Consider the following 18,255-nt stretch of genomic DNA (forward strand, 5'->3'; position numbering starts at 1 on the left):
AGCCAGTGACTTCTTCAGGCTGGTGACCTGGCAGCCCCCAGGGCGCAGGATAAAGGAGCATTGTAAAGAGATGCTTTATGCAGTCACCTCACTGAAGGTGTTTCTCCAGCTTGGACAGACAAAGTTCAGAGCCCAGGTCAGCCTGGGGCTTACCAAATCAGCTCCTGCAGGGAGTGCCAGTCTTACCCAAGCCTTGCCATCGCATGCCCACCCATCTCGGGATGACCTGCTTGTTGGGAAGATTGAACTGATGAATTGCCCCAATTCCCCTGCCCCCCTTCCTGGCTGCCAGTTTTGTGGAGAACAAAATAGCATAGAGCACTTCAGGCTTGAACTCTAGCCATGGAACTCCCCCTCTCCCAGCCGCTGTTTTCTCATTGGTTAAACCAATTGGTGGTGACATGAAGTCCCCAATTCACTGAGATCAAGTAGATCTCAAACTACATGTGATCATGGGCCGGGGTGGGGGCGGGGAGGCAGGGGGCACTGGCTGTGCGAGAGGTGCTTGTTGTGACAGCGAAGTTTTAGAAAAACCACAATTGCTTGTGTTGCTCTGGATAGGAAAGAATAGAGATGGCTGAAGCACTGATGAGTAAGGACATCTTACTTATTTTGAGTCAATTTGAAGTCTGGATTAAAGACTACTCTGTAAGCTGTCTGGACTGTGGGTTAAATTTGTGGTTTTCTGAACATTTCCATAAACTTTAACTCTGGAGCGATCAGGCTGAACAGTATCCCTCCTGATTTTTTTCTCTCTTTTTTAAGGCTTATCTGTTTATTTATTTGAAAAATAGTTACAGGGAGAGATGGGGTGATAAGAGAGATTGATCTAACATCTGCTGACTCACTTCCCCAGAAAAAGAAACTAATTTTCCATCTGCTGGGTTATTTGCCGAATGCCCAGCATTGCTGGGCTGGGCCAGGAAGCTGCAATGCCTAGAACTCCATCTGAATCTCCCAGTGGGTGACAGGGGTCCCAGTACTTGGGCCATCCACTGTTTTCTCAGGTGCATTAGCAGGGAGCTGGATCGGAAGTAGAACAGGGCACTGCACAATCGCTCGGCTGGCTAATCCTTCCCCTTCGAGAGCATTGGGATCTCATATTGACTCTGGTTCATTTCCCAGCTGTTCCACTTCCCTTCCAGCTCCCTGCTTGTGGCCTGGGAAAGCAGTAGAAGATGGCTAAGTTTGAGCCACTGTGGTCACCTGAGGAGTGAACCAGCAGGTGGAAGATCTTTGTCTCTCCTCTCTGTCTCTCCTTGTCTCTGCAAATCTGCCTTTCCAATAAAAATAAATACATTTTTAAAAATATGAAAGAAGTGGAACAGCTGAGATTAAAACTAGTGTTCATATGGGATGCTGATTTTTGCAGTCTGGGGCTAACAATGCTGCAACACAACAGTGGCCCCTTCTGTTTTTGTTTTAATGATTTACAACCAGGTCATTTCACCTTCCCCATGAAAACCATCCTTGAACACTCCCAAAGCTCAGCACGTGCAGCAGCCCTGCAGCACGTGTCTAGCCAGCTAAAATTAAGCCTGTTAGGACTTTCCTTTCCCATCCTCGTCTCACCGGGCCCCTTCCTTGCTTGCTCAGATAGGATCTGGAATCCCTTTTTTTGCCTACACCTACACTTTGCGCTGAAAGGGTATTCCTTGCTCCTCCCACGGGCTCTACTCTTGCCCAACTCCAGTGTCCTACCTGCAGGAAGCCTTGCTTAGCTCATCCTAGATGGCCTCTCTCACTCCTGACCTCCCAGAACTGCCCCTTGGGCCCCAGCTTCTGCCCACCTGTGTTGCCTAGACATGTGTCCTTTGTCCCCTTCCCTGCTCCTTGCTCCTTACTTGTGGTGGCTTTGCTCTATCTTACTTTCTCCAGCTCCACCAGGAAGCCTTGGGTGGACAGCAGCCTAAATGTCATGAAGCATGGCATGCGGGGATTGCCCAGTCCAGGCTGCCTGCCATTCCAATAGAGCCTGTTCAAGTATTAATGAATGAACCATCCACTGTTGTTACCACCATCATGAGCTTTATTCTCTTAGCCAGGTTTGACAGCTCCCTGTGGCTCCCAGGGCAGTGGCCTTCAGTGTTTTTAAATCTGCAGCCTTTTTGTTTGTTTGTTTGTTTTGGATGGAGTGCACAAGTCTATCTCTTTCCCTGATGCATCACCCTCTCTATAACAAACATCCTTGTGTTGAGTGTGCCAGGATCCCATATGGGTGCTGGTTCATGTCCTGACTGCTTCACTTCCCATCCAGATTTCCGCTTGTGGCAGTAGAGAATGGTCCAAAGCCTTGGGACCCTGCACCCGCTTGGGAGACCTGAAAGATGCTCCTGGCTCCTGGCTTTGGATCAGTGCAGCTCCAGCCATTGTGGCCACTTGGGGAGTGAATTAACAGATGGAAGATCTTCCTCTCTGTTTTCCTCCTCTCTGTATATCTGACTTCCAATAAAATTAAAATAAATCTAATTTTTTAAAAAAAGGTTCATAAAGGGAAGTGTCTGCCCCTTGTGGTTACCGCACACCACTCATGGTGACACTCAAAAATCATCTCTGAGTGTGTCACTTCCTCTCACATACTCTGCAAATGCTGCTTTCTGGAAACCTGTCCTGGCATGAAACGCTTAAGTTGCATAGACACTTGTAGAAGTGTCATCACTTAAGTAGAACATTTGGAAAAGATAAAAGCCACAAGGACTGTGGCCGGAGCCCTGACACCCCTTGTTTAATAGCAATTAAAATTGTACATTCAGAGGCTAGCATGATAGCTCAACTGGCTAATTCTCCACATGCAAAAGCCAGGATTCTAAATGGGTACTGGTTCATGTCCCAACTCCTCTACTTACTACCGATCTCCCTGCCTGTGACCTGAGAAAGCAGTGGAGGATGGCCCAGAACCTTAAGACCCTGCACCTGCGTGCAAAACCCAGAAGAAGCTCCTGAATCCTGGCTTCGAGTTGGCTTACTCCCACCATTGTGGCCATTTGAAGAGTAAACCAGCAGATGGAAGATCTTTGTCTCTCCTTCTCTCTATAGATCTGCCTTTCCAATCAAATAAGTCCAAATTTTATGTTCAGTAAGCAACAGCCCCACCCCACTTGTCTAACTGCAGTTCACATCTGTAACCACACAAAAGCATCCTACTTTGCTTTCTAGTATTCAGTATTGTGACTACATTATTCTCCTGTGTATTTTGTTGTTGTTTAAAATTTATTTACTTATTTGAGGGGCAGAATGACAAAAAAAAAAAAAAAAAAAAAAAAAACCTTTTTCATCTTCTGGTTTACTCCTCAAATGGCCACAATGGCTGTGGCTTGGCCAAGCCGAAACAGGGAGGCCAGAGCTCCATCTGAATCTCCTACATGCATGGCTGAGACCCAGGTGCTTGGACCATCTGCTGCTACTTTCCCAGACACGTTAGCAGGGAGCTGGGTCTGAAGCAGGGCAGCTGGGACTTGAACCAGTGCTGATATGGGATGCTGGCATCGCAGGAAAAAGCTTAACGTGCTATACAACACTGGCTTCTGCCTGTATTTTAGAAATTTGTTGATTAAAAAAAATGTTTCTGGGGCCCAGTGCTATAGCCAAGTGGCTAACTCCTCACCTTGCAAGCGCCAGGATTCCATATGGCGGTTCATGTCTCGGCTGCTTATGGCCTGGGAAATCAGTCAAGCATGGCTCAAAGCCTGGGGACCCTGCACCCACATGGGTGATCCAGAAGAAACTCCAGATTCCTGGCTTTGGATTGGCTCAGCTCCAGCTATTGTGGCCATTTAGGGAGTGAGCCAGCAGATGGAAGATCTTTCTCTGTCTTTCCTTCTCTCTATAAATCTGTCTTTCCAATATAAATAAATAAATAAATATTTTAAAATATAATTTTGGGCCTGGTACGGTAGCCCCTGGCTAAAATCCTTCACTTATATGCACAGGGATCCCATATGGGCACCAGTTCTAATTCCGGTGGCCCCACTTCCCATCCAGTTCCCTGCTTGTGGCCTGGGAAAGCAGTTGAAGACAGCCCCCAAAGCCTTGGGACCCTGCACTCGTGTGGAAGTCCCAGAAGAAGCTCCTGGTTCCTGGCTTTGGATCAGTGCAGCTTCAGCCATTGTGGCCACATAGAGAGTGAATCATCAGACAGAAGGTCTTCCTTTCTGTATATCTGAATTTCCAATAAAAATAAATAATTACTTAAAAAATGGTTCTGAGGGATATGCGTTATTTTTCTCTGTATACAAAGAATCCACATTTCCTGTAGAAAATTTGGAAAAATCAGTGTAGTAGTGAGAGTGGCCTGCTCATTTGTGTGGCTATATCTGCTGTGAAGGCTGCAGAGTAATAAATAAATAAATAAATAAATAAATAAATAAATAAATAAATAAATAAATCTTTATGTTTTTATTATGTATAATTTATATATGACACACATATATATGTGTATATATATATAGAGAGAGAGATAAAAATGTATTTATTTTCATTGGAAAGGCAGATTTACATAGGAGAGACAGAGGGTAAAATCTTCCTTCCTCTGATTTATTCCCCAAATGGCCACAGCAGCCAGAGCTAAAGCCAGGAGCCTGGAGCCTCTTCTAGAAATCCCATGTGGTACAGGTTCCCAAGGCTTTGAGCAATCCTCCACTGCTTTCCCAGGTCATAAATAGGGAACTGAGTTAGAATTGGAGCACTCAAGATACAAACTGGTGCCCATATGGAATGCTGGCACTGGAAGGTAGAGGATTAACCAGTTGAGCCATTGTTCCAGCCCTTGCAGAGTGTATTTCTTTGAGGCTTTTACTGTACCACTGAGGTTGGCTTTTAATCTGGCCCTTCGCACTTAGTATTCTGTCCCATACCTGTACCCTGTGTTGACAAGTATTCTTCATGGACAGTTTCATTGGCCGAGTGCAAGGCAGCTGGATTCTCCCAAGCTCTTCCAGAGCTTTGGGATCTTTGTTTCCACTTAGCAGTCATTGCAAACAGTGTGGGACTGAACCTAACCATGTGGGCTTGTCTGCATCCCAGATCATGTCAGGGTGGTCTCTCAGGGTGTAGAATTGGCTCCAGGTCTTCACATATTTAAGGCACTCCCAGAAGGGCCAGGCCAGCCTCCGTCCTGGTTTCACTGGTTGCAAAGCTGTCAGTGGGAGGCGCCTTTTGCTACTGCTCAGCTTGGTGACCCTGCCCCTGCCTTCCTGAGCTGCCAGGAATTGACTGCCCTTTCCTTTTCCCCAGAGCAAGAGGAGGCAGAGCTGGAGGGGTTCTTGTGCCCCGTGAAGACGCCCCCTGGGCTCGTGGGGGTGGCTGCTGCCTTGCAGCCCGCCCCTGCGGCACCTTCCACCCTTCAAAATCTTTCCCTCAAGCACCTGGGAACTGAAATACAGTAAGTGCCTGTGGGAATGGAACTCCTCCTGCAGGGAGGAGCCGGGGGAGGGAGGCTTAGGGGCTTCATTTTCCATTGATCAAGCTGTGGCTATGATTTAAAAATAATAATTAGTATTATTTGCAAGGCAGAGGAATTGACACAGAGAGCTGATATTCTCCCACTGGTTTATTCTGCAAATGCTTGCAACATTCAGGTCAAAGCTCAAAGTTGGGAACTAAATCCACATCCACATCATCCCATGGGTGGCAGGGATCCAACTGCTGGAGCCAGTCGCTGCCACCTCCCAGGGTGCACATCAACAGGAGGCCAGAGTCTGGAATGGAACTGGAATTCAAACCCAGGCACTAGGACAGTGGGCCATGGTGTGCCCAGGAGCTTCTTAACCTCTGCACCCCAGCACCTGTGCTAAAGTAGACTTCAGGAAAGCTGGCCTCTTAGAAGGCAAAACCAGTGGCTCATCAAGTTTGTGTTAGGGTTCCTGGCCACATGTGACTCAGGCATGGTGTCTCCCTCAGCTGGCTTCCATGTTTGGTTTTGCTGAGGTGACCAGGAAGGCGGTAATGACCTTACCTCAAGGGAAGCAGGTGTTAGAGACTGCTGGGCTGGACGTAGCAGCATAACCCACAGGCCTGTGGACGGAGGGACCTGGAGCCCAGGAGGGGAGAGCTGAGCTGGAGAAGAGAGGCTTGAGGGATATGGGACATGGTTGATCCTCCCGGAGGGAGTTGGCAAGGAGAGGACCTACCAGGGATCAGCTCTAGGGAGGAGCCAAGGGGAGCAGGGTACCTTGGGTAGAAACTGAGAGGGGAAGAAAGTTCCTGAGGACCCAGCTGTCCCATCAATGCCATTGCCTAAGGCAGCCACAGAAAGAAAGCATGAGGCAACCCTGCGTGGCCGGTGTTGCAGGGAGCCCAGCCGAGGCCTCTGCTGAGACAGATCTAGCTGCAGTGTCTTCAGTCTTCGCCCTGTCCCTGTTCTTGAGCACGATGCTAGTGTTGCCATGAGCATAGGACACACTCGGAGCATTCTGGATGCTGTGCACCAAACACCTTACATTCTCATCAAGTATGTGGGCCAAGAGGGAAGTGGTTATCACTATGTGGCTCATTTAAACCAGCCTGTCCTTTCAGAACAAGTCTGTATGTGTGCCACTCATACTGGCCAGGTCTTTCAGAACTGGAGCCAAACCTAACACAGAAATTGGCCCAGGAAATGCTGCAGGAAAAGCCAGTGGATGTGGAGATGCCTCTTCCAGGTACAGTGCCTTGGCTGGGTGGTCACTTGAGCTATTCAGAAGGCAAGCAGCTGCCCGTCCCCATGGGAGCCACGTGCTACACCCTTGTTCTGCTGAGATTGGGGTTTTTGTGCTCCCCTACACCCCAGAGATGACAGGAAACCCCAGGACACACTAGGACAGTTCTTGACAAGGGGAAGTGTGGGCAACAATGAACATCAGCCCATTCAACCCATGCCTTGGGCTGTATGGGGTGCACCCCTCCCCCAGGTTCCTGTCCAGCTCTTGCATCTTGTGGTTTGTGACACCCATGTGACAGGACATAGTGACATTCAGGTCACAGTCCCACCCATCATGAGTGCTGAGCTTTGATTTCATCTCTGTGGGCTGGATTAAGCAAAGAGGGAGGACTCAAATGATTCAAGTCAGGACCAGGACTGGGCCAATACTGTCAACTTTAGAAGAAATGAAAAAGACTCAAAGGGAATACTAGGAAACAACTGTATGTCAACCAGGCTGATAACTGGAATGCAGAAATTCTTAGAAAGTCAAAAACCGCTGACTCAAGGAGAGAGACGTCTGCAGAGACCTAGTGAATGGTGTCAGGACCGAGTTAGTCATCAGGAAACTACCCAGAAAGAAAAATTCCAGGCCAGGTGACTTCCACCAAATGATGGTGCAGGTGCTTGGTGCAGCCCTTCTGACGTTGCTCAGGACACTGTCATCCCACAGCAGGCTGTCTGGGTTCAAGTCCTGACCCTGCTGCCAGTTCCAGCTTCCTGCCGCGGTGGGCCCTTGGAGGTAGCAGGTGATGACTCAGGTCCTTGAGGTCTGTGCCATCTACATGGAGTTGCCAGCTCCTGGCTTTGGGCCAGCCCCTTTCTGGTTGTTTTGAGCATTTGAAGAACAAACTGGGGATTGAAATATAATCTTTCTCTGTCTCTGTCTCTCCTGTCACTGCCTTTCAAATAAATGAAAACCTTTTAAAAAGAAGAAAGGGAAGTGCTCTGCGCCCTGGGAGGTGTGGGGGAAAAGCGGATATTTGCTGGACAGCAGTCTCGTCTACACCTTCATCTTCGTCCATACTTCCCACTTGTGTTTCAGTTTCAGGTTCTTCTTCATGTCCAATCCCTGGGAATTCCCCTTCCTGGAACCTGGCTAGGGGTCGTACTGGTATTTTTCTGGTCTCTAGGGGTTTGTGGAAAGAGGGTTTTTAGAGTTGTTTACCTACCATATAGCTGGAAGTGGTCTTCACACGTGGGACTTTGGTAACAAGGCCAGGGCTCCCACATAGGGCTACACGCACATCCTCCTTTTATTTGAAAAAAGAGAGAAAAAATTGAAAGGCAAAATTATAGAGAAGAGAAACAGAGTGAGAGATCTTCCTTCCGCCGGTTCACTCCCTGAATGGCTCCAATGGCCAGAGTTGTACCAAGCTGAAGCCAAGGAGAGCCAGGAGCTAGCTTCATGCGCAACCACCACCTGAGTGCAGGGACCCAAACACTTGGGCCATCTTCTGCTGCTTTCTTAGGCACATTAGCAGGGGCTAGGTGGGAAGTAAAGCAGCTTGGACTCAAACAATGCCCATATGGAATGTGACAGCTTAACCCATTGGACCACAGTGCTGGCCCCTCAGAATCTTCTTTTTTAACCACACACTTCTTTTTTTACCAGTTAAGCAATTATGCTACTAGTACAATATTTTTCCAGCTGCTACCCATGCATACAGCAAGAAATACATTTCTTTGATTATATCTCAAATACACATCTGAGGGAAATATTATCCCTTACAAAAGGTGGAGCAGTGCCTTCCAGTGCCTTGTCTTCAAATACTGCTTACTGTGCTGTGCTGAGCCCACAGTCCCCCCAGGCCATAGCCTGCAGCTTGACCCCACGGCCTAGTGAGCCTCTTCTCTCCTTTTCTCCTCACTGTCTCGTTGTACCTCTTTGCAAGGGAAGGCAAACTCATCAAGCCGTCTTCTCCAACCACTCCTTTAGAACCTGCCTGTGGTCTGTGTCTTTGGTGCTACCTCATTACGTCCTATAACCCAGCCATCTGTTGAGCCTGAGTTCTGGGCATAGGTCACCCAGTGCTGAGCACCACCAGCAGGAGCACAGATCGCTTAGTGTCCAGTTCTTACAGAAATGGCACCAAGAAGATTCAGCCTAGACACGTACTTTTCAGAGGGGTGGCCTTGACCTCAACTGGAAAAAACACCTTGGAAAGACTGTGAGATGGTCAGTGCAGGCCAAAGAGAGGACAGAACTACGGCCTGAGCCGCGATAGGGCACCTGGTGAGAAGATACCAGCAAACATTTGCAACCTAGAGAAGCAAGGGCCTCTGGTGATGGTGGTGGCTGTTTTAAGATTTATTTATTTAATTTAATTACAAAGGCAGATTTTTAAAAAAGATTTACTTATTTTTATTGGAAAGACAGATTGACAGAGAGAAGGAAAAGTAGAAAGATCTTCCATCCACTGCTTCACTCCCCAAGTGGCTGCAGTGGCCAGAGCTGAGTGGATCCGAAGCCAGGAGTCAGGAGTTCTTTCAGGTTTGCCATGCAGCTGCAGGGTCCCAAAGCTTTGGGCCATATTCAGTTGCTTTCCCAGGCCACAAACAGGGACCTGGATGGGAGTAGAGCAGCTGGGACACAAACCAGTGCCCATCTGGGATCCTGGCACATGCAAGGTGAGGATTTAACCACTGAGCCATTGTACCAGGTCCACAAAAGCAGATTTACAGATAGAAAGATCTTGCATCTGCTGGTTCAATGCATAAATGAGTGCAATAGCCAGAGCTGAGCCAATCTGAAGCCAGGAAGTTTTTCCAGGTCTCCTGTGCAGCCACAGGGTCCCAAAGTTTTGGGCCATCCTCTGCTGCTTTCCCGGGTCACACACGGGGAGCTGGATAGGAAGTGGAGCAACCAGGGCAAAAACTGGAGCCCAAATGGAATGCAGGTGCTTGGAGATCAGTTGAGCTATTGTGCCAGTTCCCTCCAGTGGGTTTTTTAAAATGTTTATTCACAGGCCCAGTGTGGTAGCCTAGCAGCTAAAGTCCTTCCCTTGTACATGCCAGGATCCCATATGGGCACCAGTTCTAATCCTGCCAGCTCTGCTTCCCTTCCAGCTCCCTGCTTGTGGCCTGGGAAAGCAGTAGAGGACAGCCCAAAGCCTTAGGACCCTGCACTCATGTGGGACACCTGGAAGAGGCTCTGGACTCCTGGCTTTGGATCAGCGCAGCTCCAGCTGTTGCAGCCACTTAGGGAGTGAATCATTTGGTAGAAGATCTTCCTCTATGTCTTTTCTCCTCCCCATATATCTAACTTTTCAATAAAAATAAAATAAATCGAAAAAATGTTTATTCACTGGTTTTCATCTGCATGAAGTCAGGGCAACAAAGAGGGAAGAGAGAGAGAAGGAGAGGATTTTCCATCTGCCTGCTCTCTCTTTAGTGCCTGCAGTGGCAAGGGTTGGGCCAACCCCAAACCAGGAACCTGGAACTCTATCCAGGTCTCCCAAATGGGTGACAGGGGCCCCAGGCAGTGGAGCCATCATCTGCTGCCTCCCAGGATGCATTAGCAGGAATGCTGCATAAGAAGCAGAGGAGTCAGGATCAAACCAGGGCACACCAGTGTGGGATGTCGGTGTCTCAGATGGTGGCTTAACACACAGCGCCACAGTGCCCACCCCAAGGGATGATTCGTGAGCCAGGTAGCTAGTTAGAAGACCAGAAGGGGATTGAGGAGAATTAGTTCAGTAGTCCATCATGCGTTCAGCCCGCATGTGTCCATGTTAAGCAAGTTCTGCGTCTCAGACACTGTTCTGAGCATTCTGGTTGCGTCAGTGTGTAGCACAAATGGGCACCCTTGCCCCCACAGAGCTCGTATTCCAGCTGCAGGGTTAGGAGTGAGGGAGGCAAACTTGGTTTGTGAGAAGCCACCTAGTGTATGGCACCAGGCTTGTGAGAAAGGGATTGGGTGTAGCACGCATGGGACACATGTTTGCAGGGGTGGGTGCCTAGGGCTAGGGAAGTCACTTGAAACCACTGGGGTCGTGGGGTGCAGGGGTGGGAGAGCCGCTAGGCTGCAGCTCCTCATTTTTCCTTTCAGGAACACAATGCACAACATCCGCAGCAGCAAGCAGGCCCAAGGACCAGGCCACAGCTCTCCAGGGGAGGGTGCGCCCCATAGCAGGGAGCCCCAGTCCGAGGAGCAGCCCTTGGCCCCCGACCCCAGCACTCCAGGTGAGCCCTTGGCCCCGACCCCAGCACTCCAGGTGAGCCCCTGTCCCTAGACCTGACTCTGTGTCTGACTCTGATCGATCTCCAGAGACCAGCCCCTCAGCACTGCAATGAGTGTCTTCTCTCTCGCTGTGTGTGTGCATGCATGTGTGTATGTGCGTGTGCATGTGTGCATGAGGCCACAAGCAGGGAACTGGATCAGAAGTGGAGCAACTGGGACACGAACTGTTGCCCGTATGGGATACTGTCGCTGCAAGGTGGAAGATTAGCCAATTGAACCATCATGTTGGCCCCTCTTGCCCTTCTTCTAAGGATGCTTGTCCTATCACAGGGGCACCACCCCTGGGACCTCACCTCCCTGGGGCCGCACTCCCTCACCCCATCGCACTGCAGTGGGTGGTGGGGTATTGTGGTGGGCATGTACATGCAGTCTGCAGTGTTGAATCAGACAGAATCTTCCGGCCACTCCTGGGTTTTCAGGGCTCACAATGCATTGGAGCAGTAATGCTTTTTAAACAACCATATGACATAACAAACTTCCATTTTACCGCTGCTGAGTGTACAGCTCAGTGCTGGTATCAGATGTGTTCATGCCGCCCAACCTGAGACCGCTGCCTTTCTTCCCAAACTGAAACTCTCAGAACAACAAAGGGAAGTGTTTTTCTAGGTTTTATCTTTCTTTCCTTTCTCACTTTCTAGGGGAAAGGTGTCTTAAAGGCCTCTCTGGGGTGATTGGAATGAGAGCTGACATGGAGCACCTGACCCGGGAAGTACCGTAGGTCAGCCTAGTGTTCTGTCATCTCATACAAGTTAGTGACACCATCAGGGCTTAACTTCGGTGGAAACTGGCACTGGCAGCCAATTTTAACTCACATTTTCACTCGGAATGCATTTGGGAGAGAATTGGAAGAGGCAGCCCTGGTTGGGAGAATTGCCTTTCCAGGGCTGAGAGGACCCCCAGCCCCTTGGCCCCAGGCTGGGTGGAAGTGACACTGGAGAAGGTGCCCGTTGAGCTGTCAGGGGAGCTAATGAGCTGTTGAGGAGGTCTGTGCTGTCAGGTCAGTAATAACAATACTGGTACTTCCCGGGCCTTGGTGGAGTCACTCGCCATACTGCACACTATTTCAAGTCTTGGGTTCAGTGGCTTTCAGCTTGATCAATCAGAGGACATTACTATTCCCCACTGCCCAAACAGACTCTGTACCATTTAAGCTCTTCAAGCCCACCTCTCCCCAGCCCTGGACAACCGTGGGTAACTTCCCATGTCGCACACACACACACACACACACACACACACACACACACACAGAGGCAGATGAAGGCAGGCTGTGCAGGAGCGGAAGTCCGGATTTCTCCTCTGCTCTCTGACTTCCCCTCTTCCTCCCCAGCCAGCCCGTGGGGCACTCACATGTAATCCCAGGGCACCTACAACCCCCCTCCTCTGCCTCCCACCCCACCTGGCAGACAGACACGGATAGACCAGACAGGTTGGGGTCCCAGGTCAGAGACAGACACAGAATGAGCACGGGACATGTAGATGTTGACTGTACTGCCTGCGGTTCATCAGGAGCGGTCCCTGGACAAGGTGAAGCAGCATTGCCAAGAAGCGGGTCAGAAATGCATATTCTCGAGACCTACCTGCAGACTGTTGAATCCAGAACTCTAGGAATAAAAACAAAAAGTCTGCATTTTAAAGCATGGTTTATTTAATTATTTGACAGGCAGAGCTTTTTATCTGCTGACTCACTCCTCAAGTGCCTGCAGACAGCCGTACCTGGGCCAAGAATTCAGTCTGGGTCTCCTGTGTGGGTAGCTGGGACCCAAGGTCTTGTGACATCACCTACTGCCTCCCAGTGTGCATGTTAGCAGGAAGCCAGTGTCGGAGTAGAGCTGGACTAATCTCAGACACCCTGATATGGGATGTGAGTGTCCCAAGCAGCGTGTTAGCTGTTGTGCCAAACACTGGTGCCCAACAGTCTATATTCATGGAACCCTGCTGTGCCTCTGCGAACTGCCCTCTCAATCGTAACCTCAGCCTTTTTCCTCTCACAGGTTCTCCAAAGCCCAGCCCCAAGTCCTCCCTGGCTGCCAATCTCATTCAGATGGCCAAGCGCCAGAGCAACACCTTCCCGCTCTTTTCTGAAGGGCTCATGAGGACCCGGACTGCCCAGGAGAAGGCAGTGGCCTTGGAGCAGCAGGTTCTGATGCTCACCAAGGAGTTGAAGTCTCAGAAGGTGAGTTCAGGCCCAGGGAGACCTCAGGCACCACTCACCACCACCCTACCCCATCCCAAACATTCTGTAGAGCTAGGCACCATGCCATGGCCTGGCTGTGTGGGCTGCAAAGATGCAACCACAGGAAGTTCAAAGTGCTGCACTCTGGATTACTTGGAGACAAACTTTCACTCAAACTGGGTGACAAAAGGCCATCAAGAGCAGAGGTGCCAGAAACCTGCATTACCAGCAGAGGGGCACACGCTCCGGAAGAAGGACAGCGTTTAGAGAGGGCATTGGGGGTCTGGGAAGAATTGCCAACAGAACTGGCAGCCGAGGGGCTGACAGGTGGCTGTGACATGACAGGACATGGGATACCAGGGCTGAGCCACGATGAGCAGGAAATCGTAGCAGGGAGGAAGACACAGGCTGAATGCCATGAGAAGCTGATGGCAGGAGGGTCTCAGGGAATGTTTTGTTGTGACTGAATCCCGAGACTGGGCGGTTTAGGAAGGATAGAGGTGTCTTTGCTCACAGTGCTATAGGCCAGGAAGCCTGAGAACGGGGCGCCAGCACCTTGCAAGGACCCCGGGCTGCAGGTGAAGGCACACACCACAGAGATGGGCCCGCTGTAGGACTGCTTGCCATAAACAGAGCACAGAGGGCTGGAAGAAACATCCAAAGGAGAGAATACACACAAGTGAGTACCCACATCCCTGACTTAGTCCTCTGGAGCAAGGGTGGAGTGAGGATGGGGCTTGGGGTAGGGAATGAGACAACAGAGCCTTCCACGGGCCCAGCCACCGTAGGACTCAGCACTGGGATGCAGGCTGACAACTGACTGAATTACTTTAATCATGTTCAGGGTCCCACCCTCTCCCATCTCTGCCAGAGACACCCCACCACCACCACTCCCAAGGCAGCCTGTGGATTTGCACTTGCTTTGTGAATGATTTTAATGCCGTGAGTGCATGAGAGCTGCTTTTCACAATGACTATGTAGCTTTTTAGGTCTGTAACTCCTTGCTAAGTAAGGTCTGGGTCAGGTCTGCCCTCTGGGATGCAACAACTGCTGGTATCAAGTTGGGCACAGCCCTGTGGAGGTGGGTATCCTGCAGGAATGCCTTTACCTGGCATCATGCACCTAGGTTTGTCCAGGTGCTGGCCAGGTGTCTGAGAGGCCATCTTTGCAGGCTGAGTGATATTCCGCTGTGTGCATTTCGGTTATCCATTCATCCGTTAGTGGACACTTTGCTGTCTACCTCTTACAAATCTGGGGTGCTCCCTTTTGTAAAAAATTTTAAAGGAAATTAGAAGGAGCATTTCACCATGCTATCCATGAACCTCCCTCTCCTGGGATGCTGTTCCCCCAAGCCCACCCCTCTGCTTCAGGGATTCTAGGGGTTGCTGTTGTGTTCCTGGAAAAGAGAAGGCAGCAGCCGGGCTATAGTGCTGGCTTGCAAGGCAAAGCGAGTCTGCTCCTGCCCACACTCGGCAGCCGTGCCACCGGGCTACAACCCAAGGTAAACTCTCCGCTCTCAACTGGACCAGAAAATGGGCCAGGCCGCCTGGTCACCCTGGAGCGTCAGGAATGTTGATCTCTGCAGAGCCCAGAACCCCATGCTGCATTCTGAACATTCCAGCCCTTCAGATCACCTTCTTCCAGGCACCTTCCTGCCCCACCCAAGGGCTCTTACCTGCCCTCCTGTGGCTCCTCCTGGCCAGTGCTGAGTCTGTGGAGTCAGCCAGAGGGAAAGCCCTTCCCCTACCCTCCCCACCCCCCACCTGCTGCTTGGCCTTCCCAAGCTTCCTGGCTCTGTTGAAAGGGCCCTGCCTGCCTTTCTCTAAAGACGCCCCTCCTCTTGCAGGAATTCCTGCACTGTAGTGACTCACTGCCCCCACCCCATTCCCCATCAGCACTTAGTACCAGGCTCTAGAGCTTGGCACTGAGTGGGTGCTTGGTGAACGTCAATGTGATACCTGAATGGATGTCCAGGGTGAGTGGGAAAGAAGCTGTCAGAGCAGGGAGGGTCACTGACTGTCCACAGAAGCCACAGGTTAATGTGGCCTTGATGTTAGCTTCTGGAATAAAGCCCTCATCTCTGGCAATTCTCCGGAATAGAGTTGTGCTTAGCACAAAGTCCTGCCTAACTGATCTATTTATTTTATTTTACCTTTTAAAATTTGTCAACTTGAAAGGCAGAGTTACAGAGAAAAAGAGGAGTCTTGCATTCACTGGTTCAGTCCCCTAAGAGCTGCAGTAACCACAGCTGAGCTGATACGAAGCTGGGAGTCAGGATCTTCTCCCGGGTGTACCTTGTGGGTTCTGGTGCCCAAGGACTCAGCCATCTTCTGTATCCCAGGCACATTTTCAGGGAGCTATACTGGAAGTGGAACAGCCAGGACTTGAACCAGAGTCCATGTGGGATGCTGGCGTCACAGGTATCAGCTTTACCTGCCACACCACAGCACAGTTCCCAAACCATGTATTTAAAGACTCAGGTTTGGGTACAGGTATACAGAAACGAGAAGAGACAGAGAGAAAGAGAAGTTTCTCTCAAGAAAAACACGTGCTTTTTGTTTGGTTGGTTGGTTGGGTTTTTTTAGATTTGTTTATTCATTAATTTGAAAGGCAGATACAACAGTTCCAAGTGGGGAGACAGCAAGAAATTGTTGGTTCATTCCTCACATGGCCACAGTGGCTGGGACTGGCCCAAGCTGAAGCCAGGAGCTCCATCTGGTTCTGCCTTGTGGGCGGCAGAAGCCCAAGCACTTGGGGTGCCTTCCACTGCCTCTCTAGGTGCATTAGCAGGGAGCTGGATCAGAAGTGGAGCAGCCGGGCCCGGCGGCGTGGCCTAGCGGCTAAAAGTCCTCGCCTTGAAAGCCCCGGGATCCCATATGGGCGCCGGTTCTAATCCCGGCAGCTCCACTTCCCATCCAGCTCCCTGCTTGTGGCCTGGGAAAGCAGTCGAGGACGGCCCAAAGCTTTGGGACACTGCACCCGCGTGGGAGACCCGGAAGAGGTTCCTGGTTCCCGGCTTCGGATCGGTGCGCACCGGCCCGTTGCGGCTCACTTGGGGAGTGAAACATCGGATGGAAGATCTTCCTGTCTGTCTCTCCTCCTCTCTGTATATCCGGCTTTCCAATAATAATAAAATCTTAAAAAAAAAAAAAAAGAAGCGGAGCAGCCACGACAGGAACCAATGCTCCAATTTGGGCTTACAAGTGCCAGCCACTAAAAACATATGCTTCCAAATAGGAATGGGCGCAGAGTGTGACAGCAAGGCCTGGAAGCTAAAGCTCCTGGCTGTGGATGTTGAGCCCCAGGAAAGTTAAAGGCAATAAGGCACCGGGAGGCACAGATCCCAAGGCTATGGGATCAGCAGCTGTCACCCAGAAACCCCAGAATGCTGTGGCCTGAAGCACACTGGGAGACTCCACAGGTGGCTGAGTGACTCTCAGCTGTAACCTCCACTTGGGGGGGTCACAGGAAGGAAAGGGAACTGAACTGGGGACCAGGTGTCCAGTATTGGGGGCAGATATGACCCAGACACTACCCACATCACTTCTCACTTCCCATTGCAGCCCCTTGGGCACACCTCACTGTGACTTGGTGGGAAACGTGGTTTTGAGTTGGGGGACTGTATGGCCTGCTGACACTGTTGGATGGGAAAAGTGGGACAGCAATTGTCGCGATGAGCTGTCCCAGGGTGGCTGCTAGGCACACGTCAGGGTAGCTGGAATGGCAGTACCCTGCACTCCCACCTCCAACACTTGGACAGGCCTTCCCCAGCTCACCAGATCCTTCTCTCCCCGCTGCCCAGGAGCTGGTGAGAATCCTGCACAAAGCCCTGGAGGCTGCCCAACAGGAGAAGAGGGCTTCGAGCGCATACCTAGCAGCGGCCGAGGACAAAGACCGCCTGGAGCTGGTGCGGCACAAGGTGCGGCAGATTGCCGAGCTGGGCAGGCGGGTGGAGGCCCTGGAGCAGGAGCGGGAGAGCCTGGTGCACACGGCCCAGCTGCGGGAGCAGCAGGTGCAAGAGCTGCAGCTGCACGTGCAGCTGCTCATGGACAAAAACGAAGCCAAGCAGCAGGTCATCTATAAGCTCTCAGAGAAGGTCACACAGGGCCTCACGCCACCACCAGAGCAGCTGGCTGAGGCAGCCCACAGAGATTTCCTGAAGCAGCAGGAGAGGCTGGAGCACATGAAGGTAGGGACTCCACGACTGTTCTTCCGGGGGCTTCTGGAGGTCCTCCCAACCCCAGGGCCTTTCTCCATGGAATGGAGATGACCCGTCACCTTGCAGTACGCATGTTGGGCTGGACATGGAATGGATGGAACACCTGGTCCATCCTCAAAGACTGACCTGCCTCAACTCCTTTAGGCTTTGTGCCAGCCCTAAGAGGCGGCCACATCTGACCCCTCCTGTACAGGTGGGGCACTGAAGCTGGGCAAGGTTAGTTAGGTGCTTGTCCGGAAACCCACGTCCACTGGCTGCTCTGCCGCCCATCAACTTTTCTGCAGCTTCTAGATATTGCCATGCCAGCCTCACCCTCCTTCCCCTTTCATCCCTGTCTCTGGGCTGCCCCTTCCTGCAGGGAGCAGCTATGGCATGATGGACAGAAATTGTGCGTGCTTATTTTTTTAAGATTTATTTTTATTTTTATTGGAAAGGCAGATGTACAGAGAGAAGGAGATACAGAGAGAAAGATCTTCCATCCGCTGGTTCACTTCTCAAGTGGTCACATCAGCCGGAACTGAGCTGATCTGAAGCCAAGAGCCAGGAGCTTCTTCCGGGTCTCCCACATGGGTGCCGAGTCCCAAGGCTTTGGGCAATCCTCTACTGCTTTCCCAGGCCACAAGCAAGGAGCTGACTGAGAAGTGAAGCAGCCAGGATTAGAACTGGCGCCCATGTGGGATTCCAGCACATGCAAGGCGAGGACTTTAGCCACTAGGCTGCCGCGCTGGGCCCAGGAATTATGCTAGAGGTATGATGCCTGCCAGGCTACAGCCTCCTCTGGGAAGCTTGAGGTTGGGGATCAGCTTGTGTAGCTCCCACCATCCCCAAAGGCAGCCAGAAGCCTATGAGTGGCTGCCCTGAACCCCATCCACTCACAGCTCCTTGGGTACCTGTGTCCGCCTGACGTTCAGACCTCCTGGATTGGCCATATCAAGAAGCTGCTC

At 51.0% G+C, this 18,255-nt stretch overlaps 1 protein-coding gene across 4 annotated transcripts in view; it reads left to right on the forward strand.

Moving 5' to 3' along the window:
• TBC1D2 (TBC1 domain family member 2) overlaps positions 1-18,255 on the forward strand; it is a 42,259-nt gene that overhangs the window by 7,876 nt on the left and 16,128 nt on the right. For 2 of the 4 annotated variants that reach the window (XM_036496746.2, XM_058672350.1), the window contains 4 exons: positions 5,233-5,380; positions 10,728-10,861; positions 12,911-13,092; positions 16,895-17,281. In XM_036496746.2, the coding sequence (XP_036352639.2) occupies positions 5,233-5,380; positions 10,728-10,861; positions 12,911-13,092; positions 16,895-17,281 (851 nt within the window). Of the gene's footprint in view, positions 1-5,232; positions 5,381-10,727; positions 10,862-12,910; positions 13,093-16,894; positions 17,282-17,739; positions 18,060-18,255 lie in introns of those variants that run through there. The other 2 variants (XM_058672352.1, XM_058672351.1) reach the window with 2 other exon arrangements.

This window comes from Ochotona princeps, chromosome 14 (assembly GCF_030435755.1).
Source record: "Ochotona princeps isolate mOchPri1 chromosome 14, mOchPri1.hap1, whole genome shotgun sequence".
Lineage (NCBI taxonomy): Eukaryota > Metazoa > Chordata > Mammalia > Lagomorpha > Ochotonidae > Ochotona > Ochotona princeps.